The sequence below is a fragment of the Cololabis saira genome, chromosome 22 (assembly GCF_033807715.1).
Source record: "Cololabis saira isolate AMF1-May2022 chromosome 22, fColSai1.1, whole genome shotgun sequence".
NCBI classification, from domain to species: domain Eukaryota; kingdom Metazoa; phylum Chordata; class Actinopteri; order Beloniformes; family Belonidae; genus Cololabis; species Cololabis saira.
This window is the reverse complement of record NC_084608.1, coordinates 17,106,974-17,127,630: the sequence shown is the minus strand read 5'-3', so window position 1 is coordinate 17,127,630 and position 20,657 is coordinate 17,106,974. Positions and strand designations below refer to the sequence as shown.

At 41.9% G+C, this 20,657-nt stretch overlaps 1 protein-coding gene across 1 annotated transcript in view; it reads left to right on the top strand.

The window, feature by feature from the left end:
* Positions 1-20,657, top strand: part of c22h8orf34 (chromosome 22 C8orf34 homolog) — a 79,884-nt gene that overhangs the window by 8,421 nt on the left and 50,806 nt on the right. Inside the window, exons 2-5 of the mRNA XM_061713414.1 lie at positions 13,815-13,959; positions 14,994-15,125; positions 16,986-17,105; positions 20,426-20,454. Coding sequence (XP_061569398.1) covers positions 13,815-13,959; positions 14,994-15,125; positions 16,986-17,105; positions 20,426-20,454 — 426 coding nt within the window. The remainder of the gene's footprint in view (positions 1-13,814; positions 13,960-14,993; positions 15,126-16,985; positions 17,106-20,425; positions 20,455-20,657) is intronic.

Here is a 20,657-nt window from a genome sequence, read left to right as displayed (position 1 = left end):
GTTCTGACCTATTGAGTCTTTTTTAGTGGTGAAGCGTTGGAGTTTGTGTGACTGGGTTATTCGCCTATGTCGTTAAAATCCCCTACATGTCTTGAGTTACAGTCCGTGATCAGATCTCTGCTGTCTGCTCTGCATGTAAACCATTTTAGCTGTTCCTGGGACTGCGCTCGTCTGGACAGAGATCTCTGATGTTGTTTTGTTGGAGCCTAATTTTGGGGGTCTTAGCCCCCTTTGCTTCACTTTCCACATCTTTTTTATTTCCTTGGTCAACACTTAGCTACATATATACTTTTTTTTTGTTATTCTAATTCCACTAGTAGCACAGAAATACTTACTGCCTATTCTGCAAATAAGGCGATCGGTATCTGCGAGTATTCACATCCATGCACCATGTAATACAATTTTAAGGTTCTAAAAAACATAGTCCAAATACAGTTATGCAATACTGCCTTACAACTCCCTGCTCTAAGTTGGCAGGTGGAGAAGCGGCGGTACATGAGTTGGTGTACTGAGCTATCTATCAAGCATTAGGATTTTGTCAGTAATTTAAAAAATCCCACCTGCAAAACATGTTCATTATGCAAGACTGCAACACTGCTTGGGTTTGCTCCATCTGTCACTGCTACTTTCTTCTGAGGTTCGACAGTCACCACTGCGCCTGCCACATAAGCCTTTAACACTTCAGGCCACCCTTGAAGGTATCTCTCGTCCTCAATTTGAATCTACAAATCCACACTCAGTGCATATGTTTCAGCTACTTTGTAATTACATTTCATGTCATAATCTTACCTGCCAGCATTGTTATGTGTTGTCTTGGGGGACATGTTCGCGCAGCCTACACCTGGTAACTTGTCTGGTGTGGTAAACCATGGCATTGATCACCCTTGTGCTTTAGATTCTGTTCTTGCGCAGCTATTTTTAGTACCTTACTGCTATATTTTAGACCAGCCTTTTCCAGCCTACCTACCTTTTTGTAGCCTACCTCGTTTTGAGTTTGTGAATTTGAATCGTTTCTGTACTTGAAGCCGTTTTCCTTAACTGAGATGCATTAGGCCGTTGCAGTGCGTTTGGCCCTTGTCGGCCACCGTAGCTTCTTCTTCACCGATTGTTCCTCTTCTTTCTCCTCTTCCTCATTGAGTTCCTGCTGCCTGAGACAATCACTTAGCAGTTCATCCTGCAGATGTATTTCTGGATCTTTGTTGTTTCATCCTGGATGTTGGCTTTGACGCTCACTAATCCCTCTTTCCGATTAGGGGGTGAAGTCTGAGTGTGCTGGATGTGATGTTTAGATCTCTGTTATCTGCTACACGTGCAAATAAAACCTGAACATGATTGTGCACTTGGCAAAATAATGTAAAACCAGATGTTACACACATTTGAAATAAATGTAAGAATCACTGCAGCTCTCTTGATTAAGGTTTGTGTTCCCACACAGTGATTCTGAATAGGAATGAGTAAGTATAAATGATAGATGGATGGATGGTTTGTGTTCCCAGAGGTGAAACATGATGAAATATAGACATGATTACATCTCTTACTGATCCAGATATGTACCTGAGATCAGACTGCTTCCCCAATCCCAGAAACATGTTTCAAACAAAGCTGGAACAGAGACTGAATTAAAATTTCACTTTGACCGTAACAATATTCTGCTAGTGTTTGGAAAGTGAGGAGTGTAGTTTTTATAACACATGTCGGTGGTTGGTTTAAACCACCACTGGTGTTTTATAGATGATCTTATATAATGCATAGCGGGAAAAACTGCTGCCACTGACTCTTTGTGTGTGTCAGGGTCAGTGATGTGGATACCACATTCATCTTGGATGCAGCAGCTCCCCATCCCTCCTGAGAAGAAGTCTCACAGGTCAGAGTCAATGCTTTCTGCACATTGTTAGCGTGAAGCACAGGTGTGCTGGAGGCACGTTTTGGAGCTTGTATTGTTTTCTTTTATAGTTGACATAATAAGTTTTTCCAGCATGTGTGACTTTCACTACTTTCAGTGAATTTATAATAGCACTTGGCTATGTCGAGTCAACGTGGTCTTTCTTGTTTCATGGTTTTCATGATTAGCATTTTTTCTAATTGCATCTCCATAAATTTGCAGCTATGTTTTCTCTGCATTGTGTCCACATGCAGTAGTTGTGTGTTTTGGGTCTGACGGGGCTTCATAGTTTTATACAGGGAGTTCATTTTTTTTGCAAATACTCACAGTAAGCTACCATCATATCCACATTTATACACATGAATGTCGTGCTGTAGGTTAACCAGTTATGTTTAGGTGCAGTTGAAAACAGTGTGTGCTCTAAATGTTAGTATATAACATTTAACAAGATAGGGTTAGAGATTGGTGGATGGATTAATGGCTAGATGAAATGTTTGAAATGTGCATAAAGAAATCTGGACAGTCTATCTCCTCTGCAAACTGGGAACATGCAGCTTTTCTTCTCTTCTCTAACACCATTTGAAATTTTCATTCTTAAGGTCACAGAACAGTTTTCCATTTAGTCTGGATCCGTCTTAAATAAGATCCATCCTAGAAAAGACTGCAGCACTTTTGAATGTTTTATAACTTGTTTTCAGAAGACAATGGTTTTCAGAAGTGTTTCTGAGCTCCTCGCAGTAATTTCCACTTCAGAGTCACGTCTGTTTCAATCCAATTTGCACTGACTCTGATGCCGTTTCCCCAACAGATGACTGCAAGGAAAAGAGAAATTGTATTCTCAGGCACCAAAGACTTATAAAAGATAGGTAACATATTATTGCAAACATTCAAAGGCCTAACCTTCCTCACAGCCTGAGTGTGGCATCTCCAATACTGTCAGATGTGGATGTTCAAGATGAGGTCACTGTTTCCACGCTGTGTCAGAAGGTGGTCCACTAATTCTCTCTGTACTCGGCTTCGTGTCAACCACTCAGGGCCGGTTTTTGCTATGGGCAATATGGGCGACTGCCCAGGGCACAATCCACGTGGGGGCACACGAGCGCTCTCTCAAAAAAAAGAAAGAAATTCAGCTTTTTATGCTGCTTTCTATGTGAAAGCAGCAGATTGCGCCGAGCTCTTCTCGCGCCGCGGTCACACATACACAATGAATGGGATCGCCGGCGGTGGTCTGCGCTTTGCGCCCTCTATGTGAAAGGGGCATAGAGGGCGCGAGAAGGCGCCTGCCTGTCCCAATTGAACATTTTTGAATTTCACCGTGCTGCGCTGTGACGACATCTCTGCACGCCCAATAGGAGAGAAGGTGGTGGAGGGTGAAAAAAAAATTTGCGGGTTGTAGATCAGAGACGATCAAGATGGAGGAAAAAATAATTTTGGCTGTGAGTCTGTGTGAGGAGCTGTGGGATACGAGACTGCACTCAGAATTGGTCTGACCCTTCCAGTGACAGTAGCGGAAGCAGAGAGGAGTTTTTCCAAGCTGAAGCTTATTAAAACATACTTGAGGTCCACCATGTCACAGGAGTTTCTCTCTGGACTTGCCATCATCAGCATCAGTCATACAGTTCCACAATAGATTTCGTATGATGATGTAATTGATGATTTTGCTGCAAAGAAGGCTAGAAAAGTCAAGTTCTAGATTGCACTTTACCACTTTACACCTGTTGTGAAAGGGTGAAAGAGCCAGGTTAAAAAAATCTGCTACAGTCTGAGCACTCAATTCAGATTATGTGAATAAGCCTAAGTGCATTTTTTTTTATTTATTCATTTTATTTTATTCATTATTTATACATTTGAATGTGTGAAGGATTAGTGTAATTTACACACAGGTTTTTTTTATACACACTGTATTTCATTTATTTGTCACTCACTCACTCACTCATCGTCCACCGCTTGTCCGTTACCGGGTCGCGGGGGCAGCAGCCTCAGCAGGGATGCCCAGACTTCCTTCACCCCAGACACTTCCTCCAGCTCTTCCGAGGGGAGTCCGAGGCGTTCCCAGGCCAGCCGAGACACATAGTCTCTCCAGCGTGTCCTGGGTCTTCCCCGGGGTCTCCTCCCGGAGGGACATGCCTGGAACACCTCCCTAGGGAGGCGTCCAGGAGGATCCGATACAGATGCCCAAGCCACCTCAGCTGACTCCTCTCAATATGAAGGAGTAGCGGCTCGACTCCGAGCTCCTCCCGAGTGACCGAACTCCTCACCCTATCTCTAAAGGAGCGTCCAGCCACCCTGCGGAGGAAACTCATCTCGGCCGCTTGTATCCGCGATCTTGTCCTTTCGGTCACTACCCAAAGTTCATGACCATAGGTGAGGGTAGGGGCGTAGATTGACCGGTAAATCGAGAGCTTCGCCTTTCGACTCAGCTCCCTCTTCACCACGACGGTCCGGTACACCGACGGCATAACTGCGGACGCTGCACCGATCCGTCTGTCAATCTCCCGCTTCATCGTTCCCTCACTCGTGAACAAGATCCCGAGATACTTGAACTCCTCCACCTGAGGCAGGACTTCTCCTTCCACCCGGAGAAGGCATGCCACCCTTTTCCGATGGAGAACCATGGCCTCGGATTTGGAGGTGCTGATTCTCATCCCTGCCGCGTCGCACTCGGCCTCAAACCGCCCCAGCACATGCTGAAGGTCCCGGTCCGAGGAAGCCAACAGGACAACATCATCCGCAAAAAGCAGAGATGAAATCCTGAGGTTCCCAAACCGGATCCCCTCCGGTCCCTGGCTGCGCCTAGAAATCCTGTCATTTTTTTGTCTTATTCATTTATTTATTAAAGATGCATGTCTGTGCATTGATGGGATGTGGGTTTTTTTTCTTCGCAGTGCAGGGTGAGGGGGGGCGTTTGATGGACAGTTTGCCCAGGGCGCAAAAGTAGCCAGGGCCGCCTCTGCAACCACTGACACGCCCTGCAACAGCACCAGCATCTACGTGTTTCTGTGCTGTTGTCTCTCTGCTCAGATACACAAGAATTGTGTTTCACAAACTTTGTTCTGTTTCTCGGGTAGACAGGAATCAAGGCGATTGTTGAGGAATCCACTGATATTTTCCTGAGCCTCCTATATAGAAGTGCAAGCTGAACTGCATTAAAAGCTTTGAAACAAATCAAAGAACTTGATCCTCACAGGGAGCGTTGAAAGGTGCTTACAAGGCTAATTCCCAGGAGTTTCACGAGGTGAGATGTGAAGGCAGCTATTGTCATGGCGACCAGATGGAACACAAAAGGAAAAGTAATTACATTCATGTTAGTTAGTACAATCAAAGCAAACTCTCTGCATTAAAAGTGATGAGTCAATAATTCTGAAAACAAGTAAATTCAGAGTGATATTTGATATTTTGACACTGTGAGGAGTAAAGTGCTTTTATCTCACTTCAGTAGAGTAATTACCTTAAGCCCTCAAGTTAAACTGTGGTGTCAGGATCTAAATGATTGCTTTTTTTAGCCTCGTTTCAGCCATTTATATGATAAAGGATTAGAGCTTAATGCAAAGACACTCAACATCTTTTCAATTTAAAATATCTTTTTTTTCTCTTTTTAACAGATTACAAATGTAGCAGGGTAACATGAGAGTTTGGTAGTTAGCGTGGTTGCGGCACCGCTAGACATTTACTGGTAACATTCTCATTCATGAATGAATCCAAACTCAGGAGAGAAACAGTTGTCAGGAATCTGTCAATATCACGATTTATTCAAACTCATGTTTGACACGACAGATAGGTAGGCATGCATGGGTTAATAAAACTCCCTCTAGAGGTACTGTTAAGGTAATTACTATAAGTCAGGAAGCTGAACGCACAGCCCGAGGCCAGGTTGGTCCTGAGGGAGCGCAGGAACGGGAGAGTCAGGGAGAGCTGGCAGTCAAATGATGAGTGAAGGTGGATACGTGGGAGACACACAGTGTGGAACTCACTGCAAGGTGGGGTCAGAAGCTGTGTCATTATCTGTAAGCCTATGAGAAGAAGAAAAACAGGGAGCATAGAGCAGATAGGCACACGCCAGTCAAGTTATAATGGCCTCTATAAGATCCCGATGGATGACAGCTGTGTGTCAGTCATGGTCATGCTGGTGCCATGTCAGAGCTGATCACATCATACACAACACTGACAGCCATCTTTCATTTATACATAGTCAAGTATATTTGTGCACATTCATTCTGCATTTGTCAATGCTGCATGATGAGGTATGTTCATTCCTCATACAATTCAGAGCGATTGTTCTAAAAGAAATCAGTTGGATCTTCTTTTTATCCAGTCTGAGTTAAGTGGAGAAAGAAGATGATAGAGTGTAGTGTAGATTCTGTTGATGGTGGAGTAAAGCCTGCAGGTGAATGATGGGATTCCTCTGTTAAACCCTCAGGAACAGTATGCAAATAGACACGAACAGCATTCAAGAAAAAAAAAACAATACAGAAAATTCAGCAAAAACTTTATTAATCCTCTCAAATCTGGAGTTGGGAAACTTTTATTTTAATAAAAATGATAATTTACTTCACTTTCTTTTCAGAAATTTGGAAAATGTGACCTTTTGGGTTGTAAATGGGTTGAAAGTCTCTGGAAACGTTCAGGAAAGGTTCGATGGGAAGTTCTGAAAATGGTCAATTTTGTAAAAGCACCAAAAATAAACAAAGCTTATGAAAAAGTCTAATGCAACACTGTATAGTTAGATTAACAATCAGAATACTCTCTGATATTGTTAAAAAAGTTACACCTGAATAGGATAGATGAAAAAACAGCTAGATCGATGTACAACCAACGTGCTTGTATGAAAACAGTAAAACTGGGTCGCAGAATAATGATGAAACAGCATCACAGTGGGCTTACTAGGGCTTGAATTTGGACTTGAATTAGCTTTAAATCTGATGGTTTTTAATAAAGAATGTGCTAGAACATGGTTTACAATCACATTTAAATTATGTGTTATGGCTAACTTGCCATTTAGCAAAAAAAAAAAAAAAAAAAAAATTATATATATATACTGTATATATATATATATATATATATATATGTATGTATAAATAGCTCATTCCCATCAATTCCTCTATATTCTCATTACAGAATTTCCATGAAAAGTTTCCAACTTTCCACATTTCAGGAACTTTACGGTCCTTGGCTCATCATAAGTGAATTCAGTCTTTGTTCATACTGTCAGAAAAGTGCTGGCAGGGCGTGTGGGAACGCCTCACCCCGCTGTCATCAAAAACGCTGATGACAAGTTTGTATGAAAATAAAAAGCACAACACTTGCAACATTTGTCCTGTGGCTGATATTTTCTGACACGTGAACTTTTCTGTCGGACATTCCAGGATGCAGGGACGCCGTCAGAATGACTTCTCCTTCCACATTTCTTTTCTTTTGTGGTTACCAGAGTGATGAGTTTTGCCCCTAAGATTGTTTGCTTGAGAAATGGCGACACTCATACGCTCTGAAACGTTTGCAGTGAAGAAATAAATGTGGTGCCGCTCTTTCTTTCTACACCGCTGTGCTTTAGGTGCAACAGAAAAAAAAGATGATTGCACCCAGGAAAAAAAATCCTACAAGGACATTCGGCTTGAAGCCTCGGCAGGGAGAAGGACATGGAGGGTGAATGGGTTGAACAGATCGAGGTTACTGTGCAGTTGAATGCAGTGTGTTTCTAGTGCAGTGGAAGTGTCAGCATGCACCTGCGCTCTTCTGGTGGCTGGCGCTGAGGACTGACGGTGGAGAAGGTCAAATGGATGAGGAGAGCTGTGCAATACTTAAAGAAGCTGTCTTATTTTAATTATCCTGAATTCTGCAACGTATCAATTCTACGTTCTGTGAAACCACAGAATGTAAAATACTTCTTCTTAAGAGTTTAAAAAGGCTCACATGTTCTGCCAGCACCCTCGCTGACTAATAAAGACTCAGCCCCTCATAAATTTAGACCACGTTTGTGCTACTGGAAAAAAAATGAACCGGTGACAGATGCAACAGAAAGCTAATGAGGAAAAAAAAGAAAAGAAAAAAACAGCACTTTTTTTGATTAGTTTGAAGTAGAAGTGCTAGAATAGTCAGGTGACATTGGCTCTCCCACGGCCTCGTCTTCTGCATGATCTCCTCCGCTCTCGTCTGCCTGCGTAGTCAAGGTCTGGCTCTCTTCCAGTGATCTTTTCATCTCTCCCTGCTTGTCTGCACCTACATTGGCTCATTCAGCAATTTTCATTTTCCCAGTAATGACTTCTTTCCAACGGAGAGAAACACGGACGTCACACTACCCCATCGGATGACTTTGTATAATTTTACATGTGTGGGGACAGACAGGAATATCATTGCAAAATCTGCAGCATGGGCCTTCTTTATGTGCTTGTAGGTTGGTCTGTAGCACGTTTTGAGCTTCAAGTAGCACAGAATCTCTGAATCCAGGGATTTCATCAGCAATGAAGCATTAATATACAGTATATCGTACAATCAAGTATTGGCTGTGTGTTTCCATCTGTGTAACCCACTGGCTGCATTTGATGTCATCAGCTCACAATTGCTACAAACACAACACTGCAATACCTTCATGGTGATATCTGGAGATTTTTTGAACAAGCTGGTTTCGTACATATGTTTTCAAGGTTTTTTGTTGTTTTTTTAAAAACTATTTTCTTTATTTTTATTTGCTATTTATTTAATATCCATCCATACTGGGTACCCATCCCTCGGCTTATGTTCAAACATTTATAGAGCAGTATTTTGGAGTATTTTTGCTACGGTGGGGCAGTTCACGGGTAACAAAATGAACAGCAGAAAAATAACTGAAATCACAGACCCTGAGTCGCTGCATCAGCTCTGCCGGTGATTTTCTTTTTTCAGTCCACACTTAAACGTGTCCTTTATCAGCACACATAGGTTAAGTGTGCAGGATTTCAAATATAAAAGTACCTCTGGAGGCTGTAAATATACAGAACTAAGAAGATTGCAGCAGGGTGCCGTCTTCCCCCACAGGTTAAACTCGACATGAATGTCTCTCTTCCTGTTTCTCCTTTTATGCCACTGTGAAATTGCCTCCCACAGTCTTAGCCGCAATCCGCTCTCCTCTCCTTTTGTAAACTTGTCTTAGCCTCACCTTTGAGGAGTTTGCTGAAGTTTGCAGGGCACATGGCAGCATCAATGAGACTGTCGCGGCCCGTCATTGTTAGAGGAGCGAGTCCTTGAGCGCTACCAAGGACGCAGTTTGTTTCTTGGCTGGCTGACAGCTTGTCAATTACGTTGACCAAATGAAAACTGCCAGAGGCATGCAGATAACTCCTCCGACATCAGATCTGCACAGATATGGACTGCGTGTCTCAGTTGCTCACGTCACCTTGTGGCCTGCTAATAGGATACTGGTGCAGAGACTGAAACTCCTCCTGTTTCTATTGCAAACACGTGCTAGTGATGCTGCTCTGCAGCTGAGACTCAAATGATAGTCCAAGAATAAAATCTGCTTTGATATAGTTATAGTGACTTAAATGTTTTTGACTCACTTGAGTTATTGGAGCTACGAAAAAGAGTGCACAGCTTTTGTGAATCAGCATTCCCAAGTTCATACCCCTTGTTTCTCAAAATTTGTGCTAAAAGCAATACAGCCTCTAGATGCCACAATGTATAGCGGCGTATGTATGTATCTATATGTGTGTGTGTGTGTATGTATATTAGGGATGGGCGGTATGGACTAAAAAATGTATCACGATAATTTCTGGCATTTATCCCGATAACGATAAAAATTACGATAAACAAATACCAATTCAACTCCATCTTTGTAACTATAAATCTATCTCGCTCTCAGATCCGCCATGTTTGTTACACAAAAACGTCATCTTTCTGGCTCATTTCTTTCTTTCTTTCTGGCTCATTCCTTCCTTCCTTCCTTCCTTCCTTCCTTCCTTCCTTCCTTCCTTCCTTCCTTCCTTCCTTCCTTCCTTCCTTCCTTCCTTCCTTCCTTCCTTCCTTCCTTCCTTCCTTCCTTCCTTCCTTCCTTCCTTCCTTCCTTCCTTCCTTCCTTCCTTCCTTCCTTCCTTATTTCCTTCCTTCCTTCCTTCCTTCCTTCCTTCCTTCCTTCCTTCCTTCCTTCCTTCCTTCCTTCCTTCCTTCCTTCCTTCCTTCCTTCCTTCCTTCCTTCCTTCCTTCCTTCCTTCCTTCACGTACGTAACGCAGAATCATAAATTCGACTTTACACAAAAACGTCATCAACGGGAATTTATCGTTTTTACCGTCAGATGACAAATTCTTACCTTGGGGAATTTTTTTGACGGTATATCGTGAATGGTAAAATATCGCCCATTCCTAATGTGTATATATATATATATATATATATATATATATATATATATATATATATATATATATATATATATATATATATATATATATATATATATATATGTATATAAATAAGGCATAATATTATATAATATTACAAGTATGAGCTTACCCTTGGACTTTGCTATTGACAGCTGTGGAGGCATGCTGCTGTCTCCATCAGGTCTAACGCCAGATGAAGAGTCTCTCCAATTATGGAAATGTTGTGGGGGTCTCTAAAGTGTATGCTGATGAAATATGTGTTTTTTTATTTTTGTTTGCTTGTTTTTTGCTTCCAACTTTCTTCCAACAATCTTCACTTCATCTTTGGTCTGAGGTTGGGCATTACCAGCATTAGTCACCTCTTTCCGCTCCTGTGTCTTGCTGATCTCTGTCAGCCTTCTAAAAGCTCTTTTTTTTTCTTTGCTCCACTTAAGTTAAAATGACTTCTATCAGGGTACAGTATCTCTCTTTGAAAGTGGACATATTATGTAAATAATGACTGTTTTAGGACTTGAGCATGGAAGTTTGGTATCTGGGGTGTCTGCCAGATGATAAAAACACTCACTTACTCTGTGTTGAGTATGCTGCTCTAGTTAGGACGTTTGGGAAAAAGTGAGCAGTTCAGATTTTGGTCCTGTTTCTACATCACTCCAGGGCCGCTTATAATAACCAATAGCAGAGCACTCCATGGCAGAATCTTCTATTTTGGACCTCGATGGTCTGGCTGCAAAGAACCGAAAGATTCAGAGGATCTGCCATATAGCTGTCTTCGGAGGCAAGGGTTAATAAACGTGTGGTGTACAAAACTGGAAGCCATGAGATGCTCAGCTGTACAGGCCAGCACAAAGCCAATGAGAGGAGGCTTGTTTGCATTTAAAGCAACAGACACAGAAATCTCTGCTGGTCTGTAAAGGGGTGAAACAGAAGGCGTAAAGAGTGATTATTGGTTGGTCATTGGTTCAAGGTGTCTTTTATTATTAGGGAGCAGTGCATGCATACATCAGAATAACTATCAACTCAAAGTAATTGTAAAAGAGGGTTATTCAGCAAGGTGATTGCAGAAGGAGGAAATTAAGCTTTTTGAACCTTCTTGTCCTGCACTTTGGTAAACTGTATCTGTGACCTGAAGGCAGCAGGTTAAAATCCTTCCATAAAGGATGTTTCGGATCAGTGTGGACTTTCTCCAATAGACCTTGAACTTGTACGTCTCATGAAGGTCAACAAGAGGTGTTCCTTCAATTTTGCAGCAAATCTTAATAATTTCCTGTAGACGATTTCTCACAGAAAGTGACCTGTGCCTGCAAATAAAAGAAAATATCCGAACAGATTGAATAAAACAATGATAAAACAACCTCATTACTCAATATATTTCAAAATACTTCATTAATCCCCAAAGGAAAAGTAATTAAAATAAAATTCATAAAAGTGCAGCCTAGAGTAAAACAGCAACATTAATGATAAAAATGCAAACAGTTTTCCTGGGGCTTAAAACACAGTTTGCTGTTGATTACAGGACCAAGATATTTGTATGAGCTGTTTTGACCATCGAATACATTATACCAATCACAAGAAAGTGATTTATGTTCAAATCTGCTCTCGCATTTACAAAGATTTTATAAATGATGCTCAGTGATGGAATGGTGGTGTTTTAGAGCACGGGTGCGAGGATGGATGTATATTTTTATTTTGATGTGAGAGCATGTAATCAATCACTTGCTATTGGTATGCAAAGAGAATTTCAGGTAAGGGTACCAATAGGGGGAAAAAAATAATAAAAACACTTCAGAAAAATATCTCCTGCCAACATTTTGAGTTATGTAGCTATGTCAGGCAGCTGAGATTACTTTGAATGGTGCTACTGATTTGAAACAGGTGGAAGACAGACGGACAGGAGATACCACATCCCAGATATGAAACCGTGGGACCAGTTGCCACAGTAATACAGAAAATCCTATGTTTTTTGCACATACAGGGTTTTAATCTTTAAATATTACATTGAGCTTCAGCAGCTGTATGTCAGTAGCAGCTATAGTAGTTGTAGCAAGAGAGGAAACACATCCTCTGTTCAGGATATTAGTCCCTTTCTCTAAGGAGCACATGGACACCTTTTTCTCTTTAAGTGTGGTTTCTCCATTTCTTCTTGTAGATCTGCAGTTTGCAGGGAAGCATGTCGGCACCCTCCCTGTTTGTCTATGCACATGCTGTTTGCTGTTGGAGCGGTGGAGGTTGGGCAGGAATGTCCCCCTGAACAATTACCTGATTAGCTTTCTGAGCACATGTACCAAAGCCAAGGCTACTCAGCTATAAAACACTCGCACAAGCTATCTCCCCGTGTCCCTCCCCTCCCTCTCAAACACACAAACAGCATATGCAGATGCGCAGGGGCGAATGTGTGACAGGCTTCCACGCATGAGGCTACACGGTTTCTGTTAAGTGTACAGGAACTACTTGTAACTCAGACACAAACACTTGCACAATTTTAGTCTTACATTACCGCCAATTCACTGCAGTCCGCTAATGGCTTCTTCGCTTCACTGCGGCAGTGGACCCCTCTCTGCTCTGAGTTCACTCTCATAACATATCGTGCCAGAACACACTGCTACACCCACAAAAGAAGGTGTATGCTCATCCCAATCGGTTTCACAGGGACAGGGATTTCCTCTGCAGATGCTGCATAACAAAAGTTTAGATTTATTTTCGTTATTATTCTACAGTGAAGAAAACTGTTTGCACAATGTTGATATGTTATGTAGCCTTAAGTGTTCGTGGCAGTGAATCGGTTAATTTTAGTGAACATGTGTATGAGTTGGAGCAGCGCGGAGGCAGGACGTGATTAGTTGGAACATGATCACACATTTTGGTGATGAATTCCCATCATACATTTGATGGTTTTTTAAATTAGCATACATAATGAGTTATGGCCTCTACCCTCAACACCTGCCACCGCCACTTCCTGTGTCCCGTTATTTCCTTCCGCGCTCTTTAATGTTCCTGTCGTCAGTATCGCGAGTTAATCCCAGGACCAACTTGTTTACTGCCTCTCGTGTTACAGCATATCCACACAATTTAATCATGGTCAGGTGGTATCAACGGGTTTTGTGGAGGCGATGGGTGATTGGTCCTGAAGCTGCTTGTTCTTCCATCAGACCCATTAAATTCTGTGCTGCTCTCTTAAAACGCAGCGCCGATTAAACAACAGCTGCAGTTTTTGTTTACTTGTTCACAGCGGTCTTAACATCCAAATTTAAACAAGTTTGTGGATGTATTAATTGACACAGAAGGGAAATGCTGACCTCCGTCGGGATATACTGTTATCTTGTTTGCCGCGGCGTGTTGTTTTTTAATGATATTGACAGAGACTGCTCCCTTCATGAATTTATAATGAAGACAAGGGGATTTTGCTGCCACTCTTAGCCATCAGCGCCTTATCTTGATGGGGAAGTTGGCTAGTTCTCTGAGAATTATGGTGATTTGGGTATTTCATCTTCAGCATGGTGGAGCGTCTGGGCTGGCCCAGCTCCACTCGCACTCCTTTGATAGGGTCCACTTTCATCTAATGGTTCTGTGCTTTATTCTGCTCCTGTAGGAGTTGATGACCAAATTGATAACTGAGACTCCAGACCATCCAATCCCTTTTCTCATTGATCACCTGCAGACCAAGCAAGACAGCCCTGGCAAGTTGCACAGAGCTCTCTCTGGCTCGGCAGCGCTGTGGGCACAGAGCTCCCCAGGTTGGTAGCCACAAACGCACCTACACATAACATACAATGGAGGGTTTGTAGATCCTTTGTAGACTGTTTCCAGATGGAATGAGTTTGATTTCTCTAACATCCACAATTCCACACAATGATGAAGCAAATTGAGTGTTTTTTTGTTCATGTAATACAAAATAAAGTTGGAAATCCAATCCACACAATTTCATCAATGATCCTTGAGATGGTTATGTTGGTGGACTGGAGTCCATGAGTGTCTGAACTCATTAGACATAATCAATAAGAACACACGTTTGTCTGACCCTGTCAGATTGAAAAATGAATCCATGATCCTTTCACAAGTCATACAGAAAATTCATGCCAGACAGCAGCCAACAAACACTCATACAGCACCTCATATCATATATACATACGTACCATATATAGCTTTCTTCTCAATCACACACCTATGACCTCATCAGAGAAAATACAGGGTTTCAAAATCTTTCCTGAGGACTCTATGACACAAGGGACATCTTTGAAGGAGACCGTACTAAGCTACAGCTGTCACACCTCTGCAAGACACCTCTGCATGAAGACACAGCTGGTGAGAATGATACGACGTAGATCTGCCAGACAAGAGTTCTGGTTTAGTCAAAGGCCCATGACAGCAGGCTGGGAGGTTGTAAATATGCGCAAGACTCCCAGACCTTGAGACGAGCCACATCGCACCTGAACCATGCGGCTATTCCTGCGGGCGGTGAGCCTAAAGGAGGGAGAGATTTTATTTCTCAGCGGAGAGATTGTCTATCTTGTTTAGCCATCGGGCAGGTTGGTTGTTCTCCTGGGGGAAGTGTAGGAGGAGGTGGCCTGGGAGAAGGGGAGGGAGGTCTACGCCTTGCTACTTAGGCTGCTTAAAAGATGGATGTGTGGAGCAAACCATGCTCTGAGCATCTTTTCATAAGTAAAATAACTCGGGAAAATGGGTCAGAAGACATATTTGGACATGCACATAGAAGAAATGTGTTTGCCTTTGCACATCTTTCTCAGTTTTAAGACGTCTCTCCTAACAGAAAACAAAAACACTCGAAGGGACAACAGCAACTTTGAGAAGCCGTGGCAAATTCACCCGAAGAAACCAAAAAAGTCAAAGAGCGACCTGGCAGTTTCCAGCATCTCTCCCCCATCACCAGAATCCAAGTCTCGTGAGTTTGACTTCTCTTCTTCCTGTGTCACCAACATTTACTGCTCTCCGTTTGTCATTTAGCTTGATTACACAGACACACTCAATCCAGTTTAAAATACGAAGCAGTGCAGTTTTGATATCTGTTGTAGCACTTGTTTCCCCAATTACACGCTCCATTGACTTTAATCTTCATTTTTAATTTGTTATAATTATATCTAATTAAAGTTAGTCACAGTGTCTAGTCCACTGTCCCCCTTCCAGGCTCCCAGAGCCCTTCATTATAACTTCATTTTAAACTATTACTGCTACACACTCTAGTGAATTATTCACACACTTCTTGCATACAGCATGTGCAGATTAGATTTGGAAAATCGGAAACTTTGAATTTAGTTTTGAAATGAATGGTCGCAGCTGTGACGTTAGGAAGAAGCATGAGCCTGGATGCAGCGAGGGTGGGTCAAACGGGGAGGGAGCAGAGCCACAGGCCGCTTCAATAATTGAACACTCTGCTCTGTCACTGCCAGACCAAGTCTATTTTCGGCTTGCGGTTCACAATTAAGAGGAAACGGGTTTGGAGTTGAGTGCACGAAGTCAGCAGAATGACAGTGAAAGTGAGTCCAAGAACATGGACGCGCTTCAAGGTGTACTTAAGTCTGCAGCTTCTCCAGCGCGCTTGCTGACTTAAAGAAACCTCCAGCGCTACGTGCACAGTCAGGTTACATCAAACACGCTTGCATAGGTGCTTTTGCCGGCATAGCTCATGAAAATTTGAAATCAAAACACTGGCCTTTCAGTTCTTTTTTTGTGTGTGTGCTGTTCAGCAAAACAACACAACAGCTGTCAACAAAAATAGCAAGAATGCACTAATAAGCTGAATCCCTCAGTATGAGAACTGTACCTTTCTGGGTACAGTTTGGCTAAAGGGTTAATGGGCTCTGCCCTCAATTCGACTTGACTGATGCTTTTTATGCTTGTACCTGGTGGGAATTAATCCTTCACCTCTACAATATAAGCTATTAAAGTATAACAGGGCCCCTTTGTTGCTGCAGTGAAACACACCGAGTCCAGCAAAGGATAGAAACACCCTCCTTGCCTTCTTTCCTTTTTTTTTGTTGCTTTTTTTTGTAGCCAGTATGTATTTGGCCGAAGCATTCGCCTTGTGCTTATGGTTGATATAACATCCAGCAGCTTAGTCAGGGTAAACAAGGTTACAGGGAAAACACGCTGTGGCATCACTGCTGTCAAATATTCACTATCCGTGTGAGTCTGAGCAAACAGCTCAGTGGTGCTTTCCCTCTGCACATGTTTCATTGACACATGCGTAAAAATCACAGCGTTGTTTTGAGCTCTCAGTATCTGTTGAGGCAGCAGAGAGCGGTCATTCAGGCAACTGGTGTGTCTTTGGCACGTGTACAGTACATAACCACTGGTGTTTCATGTTGATCCAAATTCAGCTGTGTTTGAGCGTAAGAACATTAGACATGGATGGCTAGAAAAGGTTGTTGCTGTTGGACTTTATAAATAATGTCTGGATCCAACAGCCTTTGAATGAACTATCCTGCAGAGGGATGCTGTGAGAGGACACTGGCACGATGTCAGTACAGTATGTGGGTCATTTCCACTTTCTTTTTGAGTCATTTTTTTTTTTTTTTTACTAATCAAAGAGAGTGACAGACATGGTCTGCTTGGCCTCGGCCCAGTGAGGTTTTTGCCTCTGCAAGTGACACGATGCCTCTCCTGCCAAGGCTCCAGTTCACTTCATCCTGCAGTGACGCACAGTTACACAAATAATGCAAAAAAGAGGCGCATTTACGATGTGAATCATGGCACGAGTGTTATCCGTGTCGGTTTTATTGGGTTTTTTGTTTTTGGTGTCCAGTGCCGCGGTCAATCGAGTACCCGTCCTGGGACTGGAGGGAGAGCCGGGACTTTGATGAGCTCAACCACATTTTGCAGGAGAGCAAGAAGCTCGGGAAGGCTCTGGAGAGCCTGTCGCGCAGTGAGTGCTCACACCTCAGCATGACTCCAATACATCACCATATATGCAGTGCCTCGTTTATGGGTTTTACTTTTCTGCTTAAATATGACATAAAGCATCATGGAGATTTTTACACTAAACAAACAAACAAAAAAACAGCCTTGTTTCTTGCTAACACAGTTTTTTCTGTTTATTTTAATTTTTCCATCTTTCACACCAGGGTCATGTTACTGATTGTCACCTACTGTACATCATGTAATCCATTATTCTCATGAACACCTGCCTCCCTCCTGTTTCTGCGAGTGTTTGGGTCCACTTTTTTAAATATAAATATATTCTAATGTGATTCTGAAATCATGAAAAATAAACATCTAAATTGTCCACCTTTGAAATGTGTTAAAAACAGCGAACAATGTGAACAGGGTAAAATGAGCCAGACTATTTTAACAGTAAAAATTGTAAAATCGTTGAACTTGAATTATGTTTGTGGATCGTGTGTGATTGGAGAATTGTGTCACCATTAGCCCTGTTACCAATACTGGATCAGATTAGTCCCATCTCATGATGAAAAAGGAAGTCCATTTTGTAAAAGCCTTGACTCCTCATCCTACAGTATATGATCTATAATCTCACTTTATTGATGACTTTAAGGTCACAGTTGGCAGTTTTTACATCATAATTACTCCTCTAAGTCAAAACAATGGGTAAAGTAGAGTATACTGTCGTGAAAATGTTAGTATGTCCTATTTTAATCTTTCGTTTTGCATAGAGAAAAAACATGAATGTGACTGTAGTGGGTCTTACTTTTAGATCTGTGAAAAAAGCTTAATTTGATCTTGAAATAATTTATATGTATATAAACCCCAAAATAAAAATGTTGGCAGGAATGAGTACTGGTTTTATGGGACTTAATGGAGTAATTTGCATCTAGGTGTTGTTAATCATCAACCCTAAAATAACTGATTGTCAGCATATGTGCAGATCTGTATAAAAGCAGATGTTTGGCATCTGGAGCCTTCTGGTAGTATTGACACACTACCGAGAGAGAAAATGCATCAGCAATGGCCTTAGAGAATGTAATTGTTGCTGCAAATCAGTCTGGAAGAGGTTAGTAAAGCATTTCCAAACAATCCGGGGATCAATATTGCACACCGAGAATGATTATTCACAAGTGGAAAGCATTCAAGGCAGTTGCAAATCTTCCTAGGTTCCCAGAGTGTGCAATCCTCAGAAAAATCCACATTAAAACAAAACAAATCCCCAACCCAAGAGCTACATCTTAGACCCTACAGGCCTCACTGAGCCTTTTAGATGTTGAAGTCCAGAGAGCACAGTTAAAGACCGAACAAGTATGTGTTTTTTTGGCAGGATTGCCAAGAGAAAGCCCTTTCTGTCTGAAAAGAGCATGGAAGAATGACTGAGGGTCATAAGATAGCATCAAAACAAACCACAACACTTGAAAACAATGTCCCATGGACAGAAAAGACCAAATTGGAGTTGTTGGGCTTAATGACCAGTGTCACGTCTGAAATAAAATCAACATGCAGCATTTAAACAGAAACTGCTCATACCCACTATCCAGCATGGCGATGGAGCGGTGATGATTCGGGCTTGTTCTGCAGCCACAGACCCTGGAGAACTTCCAGGCGTTGCATGGACGCCGAACCCCTCATCATCCCAGAGTATTATAGGGGTACACGTGAGGCTCAAGTCCAACAGCTAAACCGTTGTGGAAGTTCGGTCACACAACAGGAGATTAGACAAACACCAGCAAATCTACGCCAGAGTGGCTGTAGAATGGAAGAATCAAGGTTTGCGGATGGCAGAGTCAAAGTCCAGACCACAACCTGGTTGAAATGCTCTGGTGGGGTATAGGGCTGGGCATTTTTGGACAAAAATAAAATCCCAATTTTTTTTCTCTGAAAACCCGATTTTCGATATTTTTGGTAAAACTACAAAAGACAATGGAATAAATTGTTTCAAATATTTTATATTTATTTTTAAAAATAGCAAACAAATTTGCCTATTGGGAATGAAGTGCAATTGAAAGATACTGTAAATCCTCCTTGAGTTTAGTAAAGTGACAACATTTACAATTTTCTTGACCAAACAAAGATGACTAGACAAGCTCTGTCTGTAATGCAGCCAGCTGCAAAAAAAGGAAAATCTATTTTCCGATTTTCCTTTTTTTAACATCGTCTTGATTAATAAATCCGATTTAGATTTAAAATCGATTAATCGCACAGCCCTAGTGGGGCCTTAAGAGAGCTGTCTATAAGCGCATGTCCACAAACTTTATAAACTACAGCAATGTTGTAGAAGGATCAATCAAAATGTTTCCATTACCACATGAGAGATGGATACAGGATACAGGAAACAACTACTTCAAGTTATTTCTGCTAAAGGCAGCCCTACGAGCTGCTGAATCTTGGCATACGTATTACCCACGGTATGTTGTTGCTCATCTGAGGTTTTATTTGAAAGAATCAATGACTTTAGCAGGAGCCTGTACTTGGTGTCGCTCTGTTGAGCTTCTTCCACCTGCTAGTTCCCACTGTCATCAATCACGTCCTCTCCTCACTTGTCATGTCTACTGGTCCTAAAAGTCCTTGAATCTACTTGCTCATGTATTTATCAAGGACAGTGATGCGGTTTTACGTGTGTAAATTAAATTGCTGTGTTTTCAAACGATGGGACGACAGATGTCAGCGGCTTCCCTGTTTTGTTGAAAGAGCACGGACCTGTTAAAGTCAGTCTTTAATTTGAATCATGACAAAAAAGGGATTTCTGAGGACCTTTCTCAGAGTAAGCCATGTTGATATAATATAAAGCTAATTCAAGACAATAATTACTCAGAACTTCACAGAAGTGCTTATTGTAGACAAATCACCCTAAAAGTGTAATGTCTATGTAATCAGAGCTCTCTGATCTGCTGCAACGATCAACAGTAACTAGAAATGTTTAAGTGTGGTTATCGCTGGACACGGTGGGCACCCCAGAGATCTGCTTACTTTCACTAAACAGTAGGATCATTTCATAAATGGCGAAGTGAAACATCTTCATCCTGTCTCATTTTTCTAAATTTTTTTATTAATGAAATAATGGTGCTTTACGAGAGACTCATGTAGAAGTAAAAAAAAAAACATTCAAAGATTCACAAGCTGTCAACCACTGCTGCAGAACTGAACCCTACAATTTTCTGTAATTGACACTTTAAATCCTGAGGAAAAGAAATTGAAGCAGCTAATCTCACAAGCCCCTTCTAACCCCAAAGCAATCTAAGCTTGAATTTTAAACTGCAGGAGTTCTTTGTTCTATAAACCCATTTCCTTTCTCCGCAGGCATTGCCATCTCAGACGAGCTTGACCAGGTATGTAAATATGAAATGCCCCTGTGACGTTTATTAAACTCTTTATTTATTCATACACAGGTGCTGGGAATACGTGTCACTCCTCGTGCTGCATCAGGTAAAGGTGTCATAACTTGGTTGACGGAGCAGCACAGCTCTTCCTCTCTGATCATGCAGCGCTGTTTCAGGAGGGAGATGTTTCTGTAAGAAGTCCCCCCTATCTC